At 40.5% G+C, this 19,400-nt stretch overlaps 1 protein-coding gene across 2 annotated transcripts in view; it reads left to right on the forward strand.

The window, feature by feature from the left end:
• Positions 1–10,980: 10,980 nt before the first annotated feature.
• Positions 10,981–19,400, forward strand: part of GIPC2 (GIPC PDZ domain containing family member 2) — a 70,446-nt gene continuing 62,026 nt past the window's right edge. Inside the window, exon 1 of one of the 2 annotated variants that reach the window (XM_074334994.1) lies at positions 10,981–11,701. In XM_074334994.1, coding sequence (XP_074191095.1) covers positions 11,189–11,701 — 513 coding nt within the window. In that variant the 5' untranslated portion in view covers positions 10,981–11,188. The remainder of the gene's footprint in view (positions 11,702–19,400) is intronic. The other variant, XM_019743360.2, reaches the window with a different exon arrangement.

Raw genomic sequence — 19,400 nt, forward strand, 5'->3', positions numbered from 1 at the left:
GAAATGTGTGTGTGTGTGTGTGTGTGTGTGTGTGTAGTGCGCCAACAAACAAAGTACACATTTTAAGAGATGTTATCTATGTATTACTTTTCGAAGTTGAATTATGGTAGCAATGTGTAGTATGACATTTGCTCAAAAGATGGCGTTAATCAAATGAATGTTAGCATCATTCATAGTATTACAATTTTAATACACTTTTTTTCCCTTTCTTCAAATGTGTATACATTTTTTGGCACCCTCTGTATATATACTGGAAGTGCCAAAAAAATGTATACACATTTTAAGAGATGTTAACACCGATCAGCGTTGCTCAAGCAGTAGTTTGCCATAATCAGAAGTGTCTGGATGCTGCTGGTAACCACTTTGAGCACCTCTTGTAATTTCAGAAGTCAAACGTGACTTGTATTCATCTTTTGTTATTGGTATGTATTGAGTATTACAATTTTAATAGTTTTTTCCTTTCTTAAAATGTGTATGAATTTTTCTTTTTGGCACCTTCTGTATATATATTAGGAATTGGCTCAAGTAGTTATGGAGCCCAAGAAGTCCCATAATCTGCCATAAGCAAGCTGGAGAACCAGAAAAGCCAGTGGTATGATTCAATCCTAGTAAAGAGCTGACAAAACTGAGGGTCCCTGGTGTATGTCCCAGAGTTGGAAGGCCCTAGAACCAGGATCTCCAATGTCTCAGGGGCAGGAAAAGCGGGACGTCCAACCTCAAGGCGAGAGAGAGCACAATTTGCCTTTGCCCTTTTTGTTCCATTGTAGCCCTCAATTGATTGGATGATGCCCACCTACATTGGTGAGGGCAGGTCTCTTTTCTCAGTCCACCCAATCAAATTTTAATCTCTTCCCATAACTCCCTCACAGACACACCCAGAAATAACGTTTTGCCAGCTATCTAGGCATTCCTTAGCTTAGTCAAAGTGACACAAATTAACCATCATATATAGTGAACGCTTAAATCATGTTAATATTGTAAAGAAGTATGCTGCTTATTTCCCACTCAGAACACAAAAGGAAATCATAGTTGTTTTCCTTTGAAATCAAGCTCCCTTTCTGATATTCAATCCTAGAAAAACTATTGAGCTAGATGGAAACAGAGGGAACTCGTAGAGATTTAGGCTGTCTTGAATTTGTCAGGGATGTCAGGGTTGATGGGTGGCAGGCTGGTGAGGCAGCAGAGAGAGGATTAGTTGGAGGAAAGCTTGTCTGCTCTTGACTCTCTCCTGTGTTGTCTTGTGACAGACGTTATAGGCAGCTTCACTTCTGAAATTGGAAGCAACAGCCCAGGTTACAGATGCTGAAAACTGCAGAGTATTACTGGGGCAATGCAAGGCCTTGGTGTTAGGAAGTGTTGGTGAAAACAAATGTAGACTGACTGGTAGTCCTTGGCTATTTATTCCTCCTCCTCTTCCTTTTAAAGCCCTTGGACTGGTGAATCAGTTCTCCCAAGGTGCTTCTCACTAAGGATTTAAAGGTAAAACTCTGACAAAGGAGTTGCCTAATGGATAGCAGCAAACCAGAATGATCAATAGTGTTTCGGCACAAGACCAAAACTCAGACACAGACACAGTGGTTATGGGTGGTGGTGGGGGGGGGGGGGGAGGAGGTAGAAAAAGATAAAGGGAGTCAAATATATGTTGACAGAAGAAGATTGGACTTTGGGTGGAGAACACACGATGCAAGATACAGATGATGTGTTATAGAATTGTACACTTGAAACCTATATAATTTTATTAACCAATGTCACCCCAATAAATTTAATTTTAAAAAGTAGTGTTTAGGCTGTACGGGGGGGGTGTGGGGGGGCGGTTTCTGTGCTCTTGGGCTCCTCCCAAGACCTTAAACTCACTGATTCTCTCGTCAATTTACATCATCAGCTAGAGTAGCTATAGGAATGTGGCCAAAGTGAAGATACCAGACATTTTTCTTCCATGCAAAGTGGACAATCACGGCACTGTCCAAAGTTCTGCACACCTGAGGGCATTTCCCTTCCCCATGTGCTTCAGGGCCACCCCGGGTGGGATGTAATAATGCATTTCTGGCTGGTGCCAGCATACTGTGCAGACCCAAGCCTCTGTTTTTTTCCTCTTTTATTATTAGTCTTTACCTGGTGTCAGTCTTGCCATATAATTTCTATTTAATGGAATGCATTGTTCTATTAAGTCCATTCATGATGGACTGCCATTTCAACTTTATGATTTGGTTGACCGAGTAACATCCAATTTACGAAATGCAGCTCAGGTTGCATAATCACTTGGTATCCCATCATCAGATCTTGAGTCTCTGCCAGCACCCGTCAAGTCAGGAGCTTTCTTCAAAGGGAAAATGGTTGTTGGCAGTGGAGGACGTGCCCTTACTCCAAAAAACTAGGGCTTTGCACTCTGATTTCCCTATTGGGACTTATCATATGTCCATATATATCTATATCTGCTGCAATACATCAGATAACCTTGAGCTGAATTTTGAAAAGTGAGCAGGGGGCTAGCAGGCTGCCATGTCAGGAAAATTCTTTCTAGAAGTATCATGAGCAAAGGGCAGTAGTATTTAGGGAACTGCCAGCGCATTAACAGGGCTAAATTATAGGGTTTGAGTGGGGAAAGAGGCAAGGAAATAGGTGGGGAACTGGTACTAGATATATGCTATCCTCAGGTATTTGTTTTTACCCTATAAGCAAGTGGTTCCCAAATTTAGGGTGCATCAGTCACCGGGAGAGGTTGTTATCACATGATTTGTGGGTTTGGGTTGGGATCTGAGAAGACTCTGTATTTATAAAAAGTTCCTGGGTGATGCTGATGGTGCTGTTTTGGGGACCACACTTTGAGAACTACTGTTGTAAGCAGGAGAAAACAAGCGGTTTTAAATGGGGAAGTAACACAATCAGATTTCAGTTTACTAAAATCATTCATAGGTGACGGGTGTGGCAGATGGTAGGAAAGATAAAGCACTGGAGAAAGGAGACCAGTTGGAAGACAATCAAAATGATTGTGTTAAGAGATTATGAGGGCTTGAGTTAAAGTTAGCAATAAAAATGGGAAGGAGAAAACTAATTTCAACAAATATTTAACACTTATTAAATGCCAGATACTATACCAAAGTATTTTGTCTTGAATTTTTATGGCACGCTGGGTCTTTAAAAAAAAAAAAAAAAAAAGTTAAAGCTAAAGGACAGCCAGAAAAAAATGAAACAAACAAACATAAAAAACATTGGAGATCCTATGTTTTTTAGCAGAGAAGAAAGTGCTACAATGGCAGAGGATGAAATAGACATTCTTTGGAGGAATATATTTTAATTCTCAGAAAGAAAATGTCTGTTACAAACTTAGAATCAGAGATCAGCAAAACTAAACCATCTTCTATTTTAAAAACCACAGGATGGTAAAATTTAAATTTTCTGTTTAAGTAGGAATAATACATTTTCATCTTCTAAATGGTAACTGATTGATAAAAAAGTTAAAGTAGCCCTTAATCTTCCTCACTATGATGGAGAAACTGACCTAAAATGGTTCCCTGCCACGTGGAACTGACCTAAAATGGTGGCCGGAGCGGAGAGAGAAGTCGCCAGCCTAAGCCCCAGCGCTCTTCCCCATAACCCCCTCCAAGCCACACCCCAAGCCAATCACCAGACGACACCTACCCCTTCTGCAACTCAAGGAAGTCCCCAACCCATAAAAACCTGCTCAAAACCTTGCTAGGGGCTCAGTCTTTGGGAAGGATCTCGCTTGAGCCTGCCGGAGTAATAAAGATGACTTTCCTAACTCTCTGAGTGTCGCTTGGGTTCTTTCCGGTCCTGGTATCCATAACAACTAGACTTGGTCTTCTTGAAAACAGACTTTTCTTCCCTAGCATTTGGGTTAGGTCTTGTATGAAAATATTTTCTCAATAAATGTTGGATTGAATTTGTGCTGAATAATTTATAATAGTAAACACTTTGTGGAATTTATTTGTTGATGTTTTATTTAAGGAAGATGTCCAAGAAGGCAGATAATGCAAATGTTTTTGAAACACAATAGGTTGAAACAATTTGGAAGAAGTAGATTTAATATTTCTGAATTAAAGAAATATTAAATACAATGTATCATAAAGATAGATTGTTTGTTTCCCAGTTTAGTTTAAAACTTGAAATACTCATTTGCTAAATAAATGTATTTCAGGGTTTGATTTAATGAGCAGGTAAAAATGTGGTGATTAGCATAATCAATTTTTGAAATTTCCTATTATACTTTAAAATGATTGGATTGGAAGTGATTTTTAACATTTCTCATAACTTACGTAAACCAACTTTTCTTGATCCAAAACATTTGGAATAAAATGTTCTGATTTATTATTTTGAATAATTAAACATATACCATATTCAGACGGCCTATTTTCAAAGTTTGAGTACAATGAAATATGCCACATGAAGACTATTATCAAACAGAACATGTACTTGATTCAGAAAATACTAGGGGATCTTACAGTATGTCATTCATTTTCATTGTGAATATCTATTGTGCAATAATAACTAGTATTTCTTAATCATTTACTAAGTGCTAGGTACTATGCCACCTGATCTATAAATGTTATTTTATGTAACCCTTATACTAACCATAAGAAGTAAATATCTTGAAGTACAAAAAAATTAGCCAAGAGAGATGAAAAGATTTGCTTAAAATCAGTCTACTACTATTATATAATAGCATGATGACTTGAATTAGATCTCTTAATCCCAAACCCATGCACTTAATTGGTATCTTGAACAGCTTCCCTGGTTTATAACAATTGTGGAAAGCCTAGGAAATGATATCATTTCTGTATAACATTCTCATATGGTTCATTTTTTTCTTTTATATGTATAAACTCACCATTTCTATGTGTTTACTTGACTTTTGAAAGGAAAGGGGAAAGCAGGATGCCCACTTAAAAATGCCATTAGAATCTTCATGTAAATCAACATTCTCTGCATACAGTGTGTCAGAAATAAACTTCATCTCTTTCTCTGCTAAAATTACAGTAAAACATGAATTGTTGTTTTAAATGACTGAGGTTATATTACAATGATTAGTTTTCAGATCAAAATCTTAATTTAAAAAACTTTTTGGGTAAATTCAGTTGTTTAATTTTAATAACCAAATGTGGCAAAATATTTTTGGAATACATTTACTAGTATAATTTTTTCCAATGAAACAGAGGGACAGAAGGAAAAATATTTGGCCATGCTTGAGAACTTATCATTTGCATGTATTTCAAGTTTAAAATAAAACAATTGGAGACAATTATTACCAGCTAATGACTCTCAGGTGCTGACAAACTGTCACCTTTTCCCTCAGCAAATGGAGAGTACAGTGACACCAGATTTCATATTTTTGATATGTAATATCATTACTCCAGAATTTCTACTAATTTTTCCTTAAGGAAATTATATTTCATTTTGTCTTTGCTATATTTTGACCTTAAAATCACTGTGATTATCTTCAAAAGGTTATTTAGTTTATTGTTTTCATTGAAAATATTTGTTTTACTCTAGCTACTATTTTGGGTTCTGTAGGAAGAAAATTATTTATCCAACTCTGAAAGAGTCATCAAAGACTTATATGTCAATTAATTACTATTTTCAGTTTTGTATACAGTTTTTGAATGATGAAAATATGTGACTTTTGAATGTGACGGCTTTCTGAATACCATGCAGCCCAACTATATTTGTTATTGTAGAAGAACTTATGTTAAATTAGCTTACTATTCACATCTGTTTTTGTTTCTGTACTGTTTTATGCACCATAACATTGGAGATGCAGAGTAATTTGGACTCTGCCAGATGGTTTCCTCCAAGTATCCATGGATGAGATAATGTATGTAAAATACTGAGCAGTAAGCCCACACACAGTAGGAGCTCAGTCAACACCTACTTGTTATTACCGATTGTTAACTGCATTCTTCCCATTATATCACTTCACCTTCTTTCCCTCTTCCCATTTTCCAGTTCTCTATTTCCAGGTATTCCTAAAATAATTTATTTGAATTTCAGCTAAATAAGCGTTATTTCCTTGCCCACTTGTCATCTTCAGTTGTTCACTGTTGCCATGCAACTATAAAACATGCTGTCTTTAGTTCCAGGGAAAATTGCTCATGGTTTAACAAATCATGTGTTTATTTTCTTCCAAGTATTTGCTTACTGGATACATACATAACTGGGGTGGGGGAGGGGAAGGGTGTTGAAGTGGGTGGGCCATTTGAGTTTCTTCAGAAGTCCTAATGTTACATGTAATCAGAGGCTACATTTGCTGAGAAAAACAAGTTAGTAAATTTATCTTATGATTTATTTGATGACTACATGTTTTCTTATAAACAAGGTAATATTATTGCTTTTGGCAGATACATTAGCTGATATTAATTTAATCCTAGTATTTTTTTCTATGACTCACTCATATTTGATTTGATAATTGATACTTTTAGGCTGATTAAAATAGCAAATGTTACTGAGTGGAAATACTGTAGATCAATAATCTGAGTTGAACTGTAAACCTAGATGTAAAGTGAAGACTTAATACTTTTGATTAATTGTAGTTAATTCATTTATCTTAGGTAGTAACAAAGGTGGCTTTATTTTATACAATCATATTTCCTGATATCTATTACATACATATTCTCATTATGTGAGAATCTGGAGAGGATACCCAAGAGGGCTATGAAACATGGCTTCTACTGTAGGGGATCAGAATGAGTCACCCCAAGATGTGCCTCTGTGGTATGTGGATTGTCTTGAGCTAAGGCAACCAAGACCCTGCAGGTCCAAGAAAAAGCTCTGCCCTCCACTGTTGCCTTACAGCTGCCAAACCGTTTGTTCCCCCGCACTCTTCCCAGGATTTCACAAGGAAGTGCCTCAGCAAACTGAGGCCCGATGGAGAGATATCAGAAAAGCTCCTTTGAGGGGCAGTCTCAGCAAACTGAGACCCGATGGAATTATATCAGTCCCTCCCCTTCAATGGATTCCTTGGAGATGTGCCTGTGTGTGTGTGAAGGCAAAGTACAAGATGGAACACAATGGGAACTTTCGGAAAAACGGCCAGCAGGCTACGTAACACACAGATCTTGAGATTAACAACCTTTCACCTCTTTAGAAGTTAACCAATAAAAGCTATGCGTTGGCCCGATTTGGGGCTCAGTCCTTGAAGCTTGAGTCCCTTGGCCCCGCTTGCACCCTATTCTTGGCTACTGTCTTTTCTTAGCCCTGCACCACGCTTCTTGCTTCCTACAGCTCATGTCATGCTGGATGCAACACTCCACCTCCCACCCCTGCCCAACTTCCTAGAAGAATTCAAATTAGGGACCTTGTCCATAATAAGAGATTATCAGAGATACCATTTTTGGACCCATCTATAGGGCAGGGCAAACTTCTAATTACTGAACGTCTCTTATTCTGCAATGACCTTCTTCCCCTCTGACGCCCCACGATGATCCTTAGCTCAGAATATCATGTGTACCTCATTTTCCCTTTCTGTCTTTGAACCTCTCATACCCTGGAGGGTCTCTGACTCTCTCATGTATGTGTGGTTCCCATTGGCACCTATGCATTAAATTTGGTGGTTTTCTCTTGTTAATCTGTCTCATGTCTATTTAATTATTAGACCAGCCAGAACCTTAAGGGTAGAGGAAAGTTTCTTCCTTCTCCATACTATAGTCAAGGAACTGTGTGGGTAGGTAGACAATTTATCATATGAGAAAAAAGTCAGCATACATGCGAATAAAAAACTGTCATTTTTTTAGTAATAGTTGTAAAGAACTGTTTCTAGTAAAATAGATGTGGATTAGGATTTCAGTAAAATGAGGTATTAAGTAGGCTGCTGTGCCCAATCTTCACTTTTCTCAGTGTTTTCTGGAGGCATCTGCAGCCTGGCCCATATCAACAAGAGACTCTTCCCCTTGGCATCTGATTTAATTCAATGTTGAGTTTGGGTAGGTGATCTGAGGGAGGGAGGAGAATGAGGTCATTCTCATTTGTGGGACCTGGGGCAAGAGTACAAATGGAGGCCATATCCTAACTATTGAAAACGAATTGCTTAAAAACAAACTCAAATATGTGCTATTCTCCTATTTTAACCAATGTATTTTCATAATGATCTGAAAGGCCAAGTTCAAATTGACAGTTAATCAGAGTTCCACACTGGAATGTAGAGATACAGGGAGAAACAGGTTTCTGCCTGCAGCCTATGCCATTCTTTCCCTACCCAGCTCTGGTCTGCACCCCTCTCCCCCACTGTGGCAAAGAGCTGATCTTTGGCCAGCCCACAGGCATATGGGGCTGTGCCCTTCCTTCTAGACCAAGTACTGGCTGCCTGGACCCTGGGAAAGTCTATGCAGTTTCTGGAAGCAGATTTGGGACCACTTATGCAGGGAAATCCAGGATCCTGGGTATCCAGAGCATGGTCTAGAAGGAAGGGCATGAGTTCTGGGTGGCCATGCCCCCGAACCCTGTGGACTCCATACCTTGTAGGGTTTTGTGCAGCTGAAGGAGGGCCAGAGGAGGCACTGCTTTTGCTCAGGTCTAAGGGTAATATTCAGTCAGGCTATGTTATGAATATACCTTGACCACCACCTGTCCAATCCCTTTATTAAACCATCACCCAGTATTTCTAATGTGAATGTACCATCTGTTTCTTTCTGTGATTGTTGCTCATACAGCTGATTCCTTAAGTGAGATTTACAGTAAAGGTGAGCTTGATATAGGCTTTGAGAGAAACTTTCACTTTCTAGACAGAGAAAAATACTAAGAAATTAAAGGGAGTTGAAAGGCTATAGAATTTAATGTTCCCACCCTATGCCAATACTTTTGCCCATTTATTCGATATTTTATTTGACACAGCTTAAAGGCAGTCTTCTCTTTGAAGTTTTTATTAATTTCACACCCTCTTGTGTTTCCTCATATTTATTTAGTTATTGATAATGTACCTACCACATATACTATGATGATTCACTTCTCTTCCTACTTTAATCAAATTTCAGTGAGCTTTTTATTCATACATTATATTGTGAAGTTATTTGGCTTTCACTTGATGGGAATGTATCATTTACTTGTTAGATTTTCTCTACTCTTTTCTCATTAGCCCAAGACAATTAAAGTAATACTTGTTAGGAACGGCCAGAGGAATGAGTCATGGGAGACCAAAATTGGTCTATTAGAATTTATTTGGTGTGTTTGAGCTGTGGGTGGTCAGGCTAGAAAATACCATAACCTCTCCGAGCAAAAAGGGATATGGAGTTTTATAAAAGGGAGTAAACTAGGCTGTTCCCCTTTCAATACTTCAGCGTGTTTTTGTTGCATTGTATCTTGCTACAAAGGGTTTTGGGCATGACCAAGCTCTCCAGTTCCACATTCAACCCCCAGGCCGCTGTCTGGACCTTCCAGGGCTGCTGATCATAAGCTCCTAGGAGACAAACACAAGCCAACAGGTATAAAGTACAAAGCAAGACAAGATGGCTTTTAGGATAAGATGGTTTCTGCATTCTAGGAGGCTTCTCCAGGCCTAAGGCAAATATAAGCTAGCAGGTACAAGGGACAAAGCAAGACAAGATGGGTTTTAAGATAAGGTTTCTGCTCCTAGCCTAAATATGGCCTAACAATCCTATTTGGTGTTAGAGCAATCATAAACACAAAGGCAAATTCAAGCCCTGGGATCCTATAGCAGTATTTCATTTTCAGGATGTACCAGAATATGAACCAGAACATGTTTATATAATCTTTTAAACATAAACAGAAACATAAAACACAAAAATTTTAAAGTTACTCTAAAGACAATAGACTCCCTGCTTCTCTGTCAGTAGTACATTTGCTAATCTTCATTTGAGAAAATGGATTTTCAGGACTGAATTGATGTGAGAGGTGAGGGAAAAGGAAAAAGCTTGGTATGATGATTCAAAGATGCTGGTTTGGGTCAATGGGTACATGATCCTTTTTACTGAAATTAGGAGTGAAAAGAAAAAAAGATGCTTTCAGGAGAAAGGATGAGTTGGTACAAGCTCAGTGTGAGTTTCCTGCAGTACATTTCCTTTCTGGTATAGTGAACTGCGGATATAAATCTGGAGGTCCACAACGAAAAACCAAGGTCAACTGCTAAAACCAAGAAACTAGATGTGTTCATTCAGGGAGAGCATGCAGAATAAGTAGAGAAGATGGACAAGGAGAAACAGCTTTGGAGAACACAGCTCCTGGAGAGTAGCAGTTTGCAAAGAAGGAGAGGTAGGGAAGTCAAAATAGGCTTGATTTAAGAATGAAATGGTTGGTGCAGTCAGATACTCTAATGGTCAAGATAAAGACTATAAAAAGTTAATAACATCTGAAGATTAAGAAGTGCTGACCAGAGTTAAGAGCAATTTCAGTGGAGTGTGGGGGCAAAGTCTGATCAGAGAGTCTAAAAGGGAGAAGTAAGGAAATGCAGCTAATAATTCAAGACTACATTGTGAAAATGTAGGTAGAGGCAACTGTAGGGATGGAGGACTTGAAAACAGTGTAATAGATTTGGACTTTTGACTATCGATAAGTGACACCGGGTGAGTGTGTGTGTGTGTGTGTGTGTGTGTGTGTGTGTGGAGAACAAGAGTCAATAGATAGCTTAAAAATAGATTCTTCAGGAGTGAAGAGATCATCAAATCAAGGGTGAAATGAAAAGATATTTCTTTCGAGTTTGGAGAATGAAGGTGGGTGGCGTTACAGATAAGGGGTGGGGAATTAAGGGAGCTCACAGGTCATTCGGAATACCCTTGATTTCTCTGTAGAATAAGAGGCAGGGCGCTCTGCAGAGACCAAGAAGGGCGGAGGTGGAGCAAATGACTTGGGAAGAGGACTCAACTTTTGGGAAAGCTGCCCAGGACAAAATAAAATCAGTTACTGAGAAGGGCCGAGGGTATTTGCTTACGAATTTAATGTATCAGCCATCTCAAACTTTTCCTTCCAATTCTGCCCTGTAGGGTGTAAGGCTCAGAGAAGGCAGGTGGAGGTGAACTTCTAACTTAAATTCATATCCCCAATGGCTCAGACATACGGACACGAAGGCGTGTGTCCAATCGCGTGACTGCTTGTAAAAGGCATCACAAGGGCCGGCGTGTTTGTACTCTCAGACTTGTTGTTCTGTAGCTTCAGCATCCCGGGCTTTTACGGAAACCGAGCCATTTTTAAAAGAAGGGGGCGGGCCGGGGAGAAGCCGGGAGATGAGATGCAGGAATGGGTACGACTGTTCTCTCCAGATTCATCCGAAGGAAGGGCAGATGGCTGCCCCCGGTCCAGATGCCGCTCCTCCGGGTGGACGAAGGGGCCCTGCCCGGCGCAACCAGGCGGAAGCGCTATTGCCATTGGTCCAGCCGCGACTTTTACCTGCACGGAGCCCCGGGGCCCCGAGAGCAAAGTCCGCGGCGCCGGGCCAAGGAGGCGGCGGTCGGCAGCGCAGGTGCGCCCCAGCTCGCGGTCAGGCAAGATGCCCCTGGGGCAATGGATAAAGAAGAAAGCCAAGTCCAAGGAGAGCGCCCGGCTGGTGGAAGGCGAGCAGGTGGAGGGCGAGCAGGTGGGCGCGGGTGACGGCAGCCTCCCGGCGACCCCAGTTCCCCCACGCAGCCTGGTTTTCTACACGCAGCTGGCACACGGCAGCGCCACGGCCCGAGTGGAGAATTTCTCCAACATCCGGGAGCTCTACACCAAGATCGCGGAGGTGTTTGAGATCCCGCATTCCGAGGTAAGGGCCAGGTGCAGTCTCAGCCTCTCTCACCGTCTCCCAGCCTCTCCCACGCGCAGCGCGGGCAGAAATTGGCCCCGCTGGTTGAGCGGCGCTGACCTGAGCCTCTCGTTGGATACCGCGGGGAGCCCGCCGGGAGCGCTCCAGGAGAAGTGAGAGGGCCTTACCGGGAAGGGAGAAGGTAAATCCTAGGACCAGGGGAAGTCGCATTCCCCATGCTCCGAGATCCGACTTCTGGGAAACCGGGGGCGACCCTTCTTCCTCACACAAAGGGTTATGATTTCGTTGTCTGGGATTCAGCCTTCGGGGCCTGAGCGCCTTTCCAGAGTCCAGATCTGGCTGTGCGAATGAACACCCTCCACTTCATCAGGACGTTACCCTCCTGCTTCCTCTGCAGGGGTGGGAGGGCCACGCTGAGCATCTCCCCGGTTAAGGGGGGCGGGGGGCCGAGAACGAAGTGCCTTCCAGGGGATACCAAACCGAGGCCCTTTTTACCCCTCACATGTTCTGTCCAGTACCAACACCCGAAATCCTTTGGTAGTATTTCCAAGAAGTTTATTATACCAAAGGTGGATAAATTAGAGAATTATATATTTAACTACGTGGGACTAGTTAATAACATTTTCACAGGGGGAACATCTGCTCTAAAGTTTACACCACATACTTGAAAATGGACTGAAACTTGCCCTAATTAGATTTGACTGCATACGTGTCTGGAACTATGGAGTTCGATGTCCGCGTGATTTCGAAAGCACTCGTTTATGTAGACGCGTTTGTGACCACTTCATTTACACTTACCCAAACAAACTGCAAATGTAGGTGTGAGAACCTAGCCTGAGAAAGTATTTTGTCAGCATTTCAAGGAAAAGCACCCTGTCTTGTTGCCTTGGGCTTCCCAGTGCAGGGAGCTGACTTTGAGAGACAGAGCAGCATTTGGGTATCTGTTCTTTAACGTTGTTTATCAGGTCTGTTCAAGCGAAATTGAGGTCAAGGCAAGAGTCCAAGAGGAGATGAAAGAGAGCTTCAAGTGTAATCTTTTGTACTTTCAGGGTTCCCAGGGGGCAAATCACACACCTATTTTGTGAGTTATTTATATTGATATAGAGTAGTAACAATTACACTTCACATTCGTAATAGGACGTTTCAATTCAAAAAGCACTTTCACAGGAATAATGTCCTTTGACCCTCTAGAACAAGAAGGTGGCACGGAGTTCATTGGGTCGTTAAGGACAGAATTTGGAGACTGATAAACCTGGACGTAGAGACAGCTGTGTGGCCTTGAACACATTAACTTCCCTCAGTTTCAGCCATCTATAAAAATAGAGATAAGAACACCTACTATAAAGGGTTATTGTAAAGACTGGAGTTCATATATAAACTGTAGGCGTTCAGAACAAGTCACTCCAAGATGTACCTATGTGATATGCAGATTGTTTTGAGCTAAAGGCAACCAAGACCCTTTGGGCTCAAGAGAAACTTCTCCCCTCTCTTAACTACCTAAAATAATTTGAATTAGGAGTCTTGCCAATTTTAAGAGATTATCAGAGATACTATTTTTGGACCCATCTATAGGGCAGGGCAAACTTCTAATTACTGAATGTCTTTTATTCTGCAATGACCTTCCTCCTCTCTGACGCCCCACGATGATCCTTAGCTCAGAATATCATGTGTACCTCATTTTCCCTTTCTGTCTTTGAACCTCTCATACCCTGGAGGGTCTCTAACTCTCTCATGTATGTGTGGTTCCCATTGGCACCTAAGTATTAAATTTGGTGATTTTCTCTAGTTAATCTGTCTCATGTCTATTTGATTAATAGACCAGCCAGAACCTTGAGGGTAGAGGAAAGTTTCTTCCTCCCCCATAAAACTTATCAGATTGTGTGGGATATGGTCAGTGCTTAACAAATTATAACTAATATAATTCATACCTAACAGTTAAATGACGGGGAGGAGGTACAAAATAATAGGGGCTTGGCCAAGGTCATGTAGGTAGCAAAAAAAGAAAGAAAAAGAAAAGCAGAGCTGTTATTTAAACTTGGATGTTCTTGTTTCTAAGCTAAGTGAGCTTGTTAGCATACTTAACTGACAACTTTAAATGTCCCTCCTGTAACCAGGGACTCCAGATTTAGTTCCTTTGTATTAACAATCTTCCTCATCATAATATGACATTATTTTGAACTCATGATGAATGAATTTATTCAGTCCACTTAATCCCTGAGAAATATTAATATCCCTGCTTCACAAAGAGGAGACTGAGACTTTGGGGTTCAGAAATTTTTCAGAATTGCACACATTAAGTAGCAGAGCCTGAATTTAAACCTATTTTTTTTTCTGACTCAAAATTCCATGAAGTTATATTGCTATATTGCTTCTCAAGTTTTCTGTGGTGTCCCAGGAATAGCTTGATGGTCATGTTCAACATTTTCAGTTTTCAATGCATTGATCTGCAAGATAAAACTCCAAGATAATATAAACAAGGTGTTTTGATGTGCTATATTCAAATTCATAAATTCTTATAATCCCAAATACATATGTATATTAGTATATTTATGCATATAACCAACATTAATGTAAGTTTTTCCATTTGGAGTAAAGAGTTAAGTATATTCAGGATAAAGTATTCATCATCACAGTATAGTATGTCATAAGTATCTCAATAGTTAATTTTGAAACAGAAGTAATTTATTGAGATAAAATGCATACCAGTGAGATTCCGTATCTCATCCCATTCCCCTAGCAAGAGAAACTGTGATATAAACTTTTGAGATGTCAATGGGGCTGAAACAAAATTTTTTTCCCTTAATAGGTTGACTAGATAGTTCAGTCAGAAGTCCTGCCTTTTTTTCCAGAGAGGTGGCTGTAAGGCTATAAATAGCACTGTGTGAAGAGCGGTACCCTTGTTACTGAGGAAAGGGGAAGGACTTGGCTTGACCTGGTGTCCGGTGCAGCTAGTTCAGGCAAATTTACTGATGGTCCATAATGTACCCATGGATGTCTTTAATGTGGTCATTCCAACCTCACCATAGCAGAGAGGCAAGGATTCTTTTGATTTTACAGTTGAACTAAGTGAGGCTTTGATCAGCTTGCCAGGAGTCACTGGGCAGTTATGGGGCAGAGTCAGGATTTGAATCTAGGTTGCCTGGTTCCAAGTCCATTAACATAGCAGCTGTGAGATTCTTGGTAACTGCTTTCAAATTATAAATACAAACCTGGAAAAACTTTTCTAAACAAATGGTCTTTACAATTAAAGCGTCAGACTTGACCACAAAAATCCTCATTGCTTCAAAAAGGCAATGCTGTTGTGACACTGACAATTGTGGATTTCACCTATTTCATGGTACCTGGAGGAAGCTAACTTTGAATCACTTGCAGGGTACAGTCAGTGATCATTACCTTGAAACAGATGGCCAATTATGCAAAAATCCCTTACAGCTGACATTGTTTTTCCTAAACAACTAAGTGAGCAAATCAGTAAAAGGAAAAAAAGAAAGTAAATTAATCTTGCCTAAAGGAACAGTTAACTCATAATATAAATGCAAAACACTTTTTCAAAAAATTTAATACATCTTTTAAAATATTCAGGTTATGTAAATGAGTTGATCATTAAACTCTTGAGCCATAATCATAAAATTTGTTGAAGGGGCATCTTGAATAATTGACCACTGTAGTTTAGCAAGTAGTTTGTGCCATGACATGTTTCCTTAATTATCTATTATGTGGAAAGATTATAGGAAAATATAATAATTGAAAGAGATTTTCTCAGAAATCAGTTTTGTAGTTAGATGCTTTCCAGAAACTGAAAACTCAAATTTCTCTTTAGATTTCCGAAATTATTTCCTTTGACTTGGTTATACTAAATAGTTCATTGAATAAATGAATCGAGCAAATTTGGCTCCTTCTCTCTCAAATTTATTTGACTACATAAAAGCAGTCAAATAAAGCAGTATATTTTGGAAGCAGAAAAAGTAAGAATTGTGATTTTCATTTCAAGCCCTATGTTCAACATAAAATCATGCTACTATTTCTCTTAAAAACAACATTGTCACCTGCTCCCATCCCTTATGCAATTATCCTATTTCTCCCATGTAGTGAAACTCAAAAGTTGCTGTCTCCAAAGAGATATATTCTGTATCTCATCTCTCTGCTCAGAAACTCTCCAATAGCTCTCCATCTCACAGAGCAAAAGCCAAAATCCTAGGATGGCTACAGGCCATGTTACCTCTCTAACATCATTGTTCCTTCTGCTCCTGTCTGTCTGGCGGCCTGGCTATTCCTTGAACTTGGGAACCTAAGGGCTTTTGCACTGGTTGCCATCTCTACCAGCAGCTCTTCCCGCAGATTGCTCTTCGTTCTTTAAATCTGCCCAAATGTCACCTTCTCATGGAAGCTGGCACTGGTCATCCCATTTAAAATCACAGCACTCCGATTTTCTTCCGCACTGAATGTTCCTCCATAACTCTCTAGCATCTTATGTAGATTTAACATATTTATTGTTTTTATTATCTTTTTCCTTCCCCCTCCGTGTACTAGAATATAAGATCCATAAAATCAAGAATTTTGTCTATTTTGTTGACTAACGCAGCTCCAAGGACCTAGAACTGTACTTGAAACATAGTTGGAGCTCAAAAAATATTTGTTGAAGAAAAGAATCCTCACAATTACAGCACTTAAAATCCTGGAGCTTTAGCACAAAGCTTTAGTACTGGTTACAATACTGATATCTTATTGTGGTGTTCATTGTTTTTTATATTGTAGTGAGAGGAAAGAGACTAGCTTGGATGGGGGCAGGAGAGAGGAGCATCACTTGTATCTTGAAGGGGGGAGGAGTAAGAGGGTGCAGGTTGGAGGCTGGGAAGCTAAGTGGTATTTGTATCAAATGTGTACATCTCTGCAAATTCCAGAATCTGAAGTTGGAGGCTCTGTTTGCAAGCAAAATTGCTTCCTAGATGAATTACAGGGTATGGGGAGCTGCTTTGTGAAGCTTCCCAGAAACTACTTCCTTTGCTCTATTTGCTGGCACCAGCCCTGAGCTCTTTCGAAATTCAATATTCTGTATTTATTTGAGTGGCACTTATGAAGAATGTGAACTGCACTGCAGGCTTTATCATTTCCCAGCAATGCAGATAATTGGCAAATGGAACTGTGTCTCTTCTGCTTTATAAATGGGAAATCTGGGAAGAACAAAGCAACACAAGGTTCACTGATTTACATATAGACCCCCAAGGAAAACCAAACAAAAACACCCCAGATGTGAAGGAATTGGGATTTCAGTGTGAATTTTACCATTGAGTTCTGAGGAGTAGGAAGCAAGCTCGACAAAACCCGAGTAGAAAGAGTGTGACAGAGAGAAAAACAGCCCCTGACATCTGGGAGCTGGCCGGACCCTCATGGGTCGGCCTTGGCATTCTCCTGTTGGACATAAATGATTTCACAGAACATTGACGTCAGATAAGACTCTGTGACTGTGATGGATCAAGACAAAAATAAGACTACTCTGTAATCATGTCTGAGCAGACACACAAACATGAGCGTTTTCCAAACCACAAAAATGACCAGGCGTCCCCTGCCTTGCTGCTCCTTTACCAATCACAACTTTAGCTTTGATGAGTTCGCCCACCTTATAGCTAGATTCACTAAGATAATCATAGAACCGCCCCCATTTCCTGACAGCACCCTATCCAGATCAATGTTTCCTTAGACCTGCCCTGAAATCATCTAACACAAGCCCACGTCCTTTCCAACACCCTCGTACTGAGACCTTCACTGTTCCCCATAGTGTGCTGTCCCCCTTGTTGTAAGGAGTGAAAATCCCTGGTGGTCTTGGCTGGAGGGCATTGACAATCGCCACTGCTGGATGATTACAATGCAGTTTCTAGAGAGGCACCCTGAATATGATTTCCCTGATCCTACCCATCCTCTGTTTTAATATTTTGATGCTCTGATCATAGCTATTTCAAAAACCTACATTGCTCCTTTTAGGCTGCTATAGCAATTACCACTGAGTGGGTAGCTTACAAGCAAACAACAAAAATGTATTGCTTGCAGTTCTGGAGGTTGGGAAGTCCAAGATCATGGTACCAGCACGGGCACCTTCTGGTGAGGGTCCACTTTCTGGTTCATGATTGATGCCTTCTTGCTCATTTTGGAGGGGGCTGGTGGTTTCTCTGGAACCTCTCTGATGAGGCACTAATCCCATTCCCAAGAGCTCTACCCTCCTGATTTAAGCACCTCCCAAAGGCCCTACCTGCTTATACCATCCCCTTTGGGAGTTAGCATTTCAACATTTGAATTTTTTTTTTGGGGGGGGTTGGCACCCAAACATTCAGACCATAGCATTTAAAGATAACCCCCACCAGCCAAGCGATGTCTCCTGTTCCTGCCTGCCTCTTGAGTTCTGTCCTGTGCGGACTGCGCCAACCTCATCTAACAATCCCCTCTTTACATTCCAGAATATTTAACTGTTTCATTCCTCAATGCGTTTTCTTATGCTGTTCTCACAGCTCCTATTCACCTTTCTAGTCTCAACTGTCACTTCCTCCAAGAAGCCTTCCTTGTGAATCTGCCAATCTAGATTAGATGTAATACCCATGATTGCATGATTTTCACATCACACTAGTGCTCTGAATTGAATTTAGTTACTCCTCTACTTCCGGAGGGCTGGGACTTTTAAAACATAATTTCATTCCTAGAGTCACTCGATGGTTTGGCTACTCCATAAAAGTCTGATAAATAAAAAATGATGGATACAGTAGGCGATGAAGCTGAAGACGTAGATAGTGAGATTACAAATGTCCTTGAAGCTGTATGGATTTTATATCGACAATGAGAATAACTCATATGTTTTTCAGCAGAGGGATGATTCCTGACTTGTATAAAGTAGAAACATAATCAACCATTCATTTACTATGTTTTCTTTATAAATGTTTGGTTTAAGTTGAGTATAATGGTATTTTTTGGAATTGCAAGGTATCACCTGAGAAGTTCTAAATATATTATAATCATTATGTATGTTTACTATCCCTCATGAGCATCAACTTCATTTTTATATGAAAAACTCAAGCAAAAAAACAACAACAAAAGAAACCAAACATGACTCATTTTGAGAAGTGGGCAAATAATCTAACAGCTGCCTTATAGACCTCATTGCTATCAGGAAGATAAGAAACGGATAAGACTGTTGCTTTTTGTGCTGGAAATACCCTAAAGTTTACTGGCATGTGAACAATTCTAGAATTAAGTCCAAATTCCTGGGCAAGGGCCGACCCACTCCCCAACCTCCTGCTTCCTCAAAGGCTGATGCCTGACCCCTTCGCCTTCCCTCATTTCTCCCACCACTCCATTCTATGGAAGGCTCTTGCAGGTTGCAAGAGATGGAGACACTAGGTTACCTTGGGCAATTTGTATGTATGTATTAGACTGTTTATATTACTAGGTTATGCAGGGAGGTAAGGAAGCTTAGGATAGGCTTTGCAGCTGCGCAGTCAGGTTCCATGGGCAACTGGAACATTATTGATGCTGTCCAGTGAAAACAGCAGACTCTGGAGAGCCAAGAGCTTGTCTAGTTGTCTGTCACCTTCCATTTCAGCTGTTCTCCCTACTTCTTACTCTGTTCTTGACTGATTCTCTTTTCTCATCCTTTTGACTTTGTTCCTTTAAGCCTTCTTGTCTCATCTCTTTGTGTCTTTTGTTTCGTTGCCTC

This window comes from Rhinolophus sinicus, linkage group LG06 (genome assembly GCF_036562045.2).
Source record: "Rhinolophus sinicus isolate RSC01 linkage group LG06, ASM3656204v1, whole genome shotgun sequence".
NCBI classification, from domain to species: Eukaryota; Metazoa; Chordata; class Mammalia; order Chiroptera; family Rhinolophidae; genus Rhinolophus; species Rhinolophus sinicus.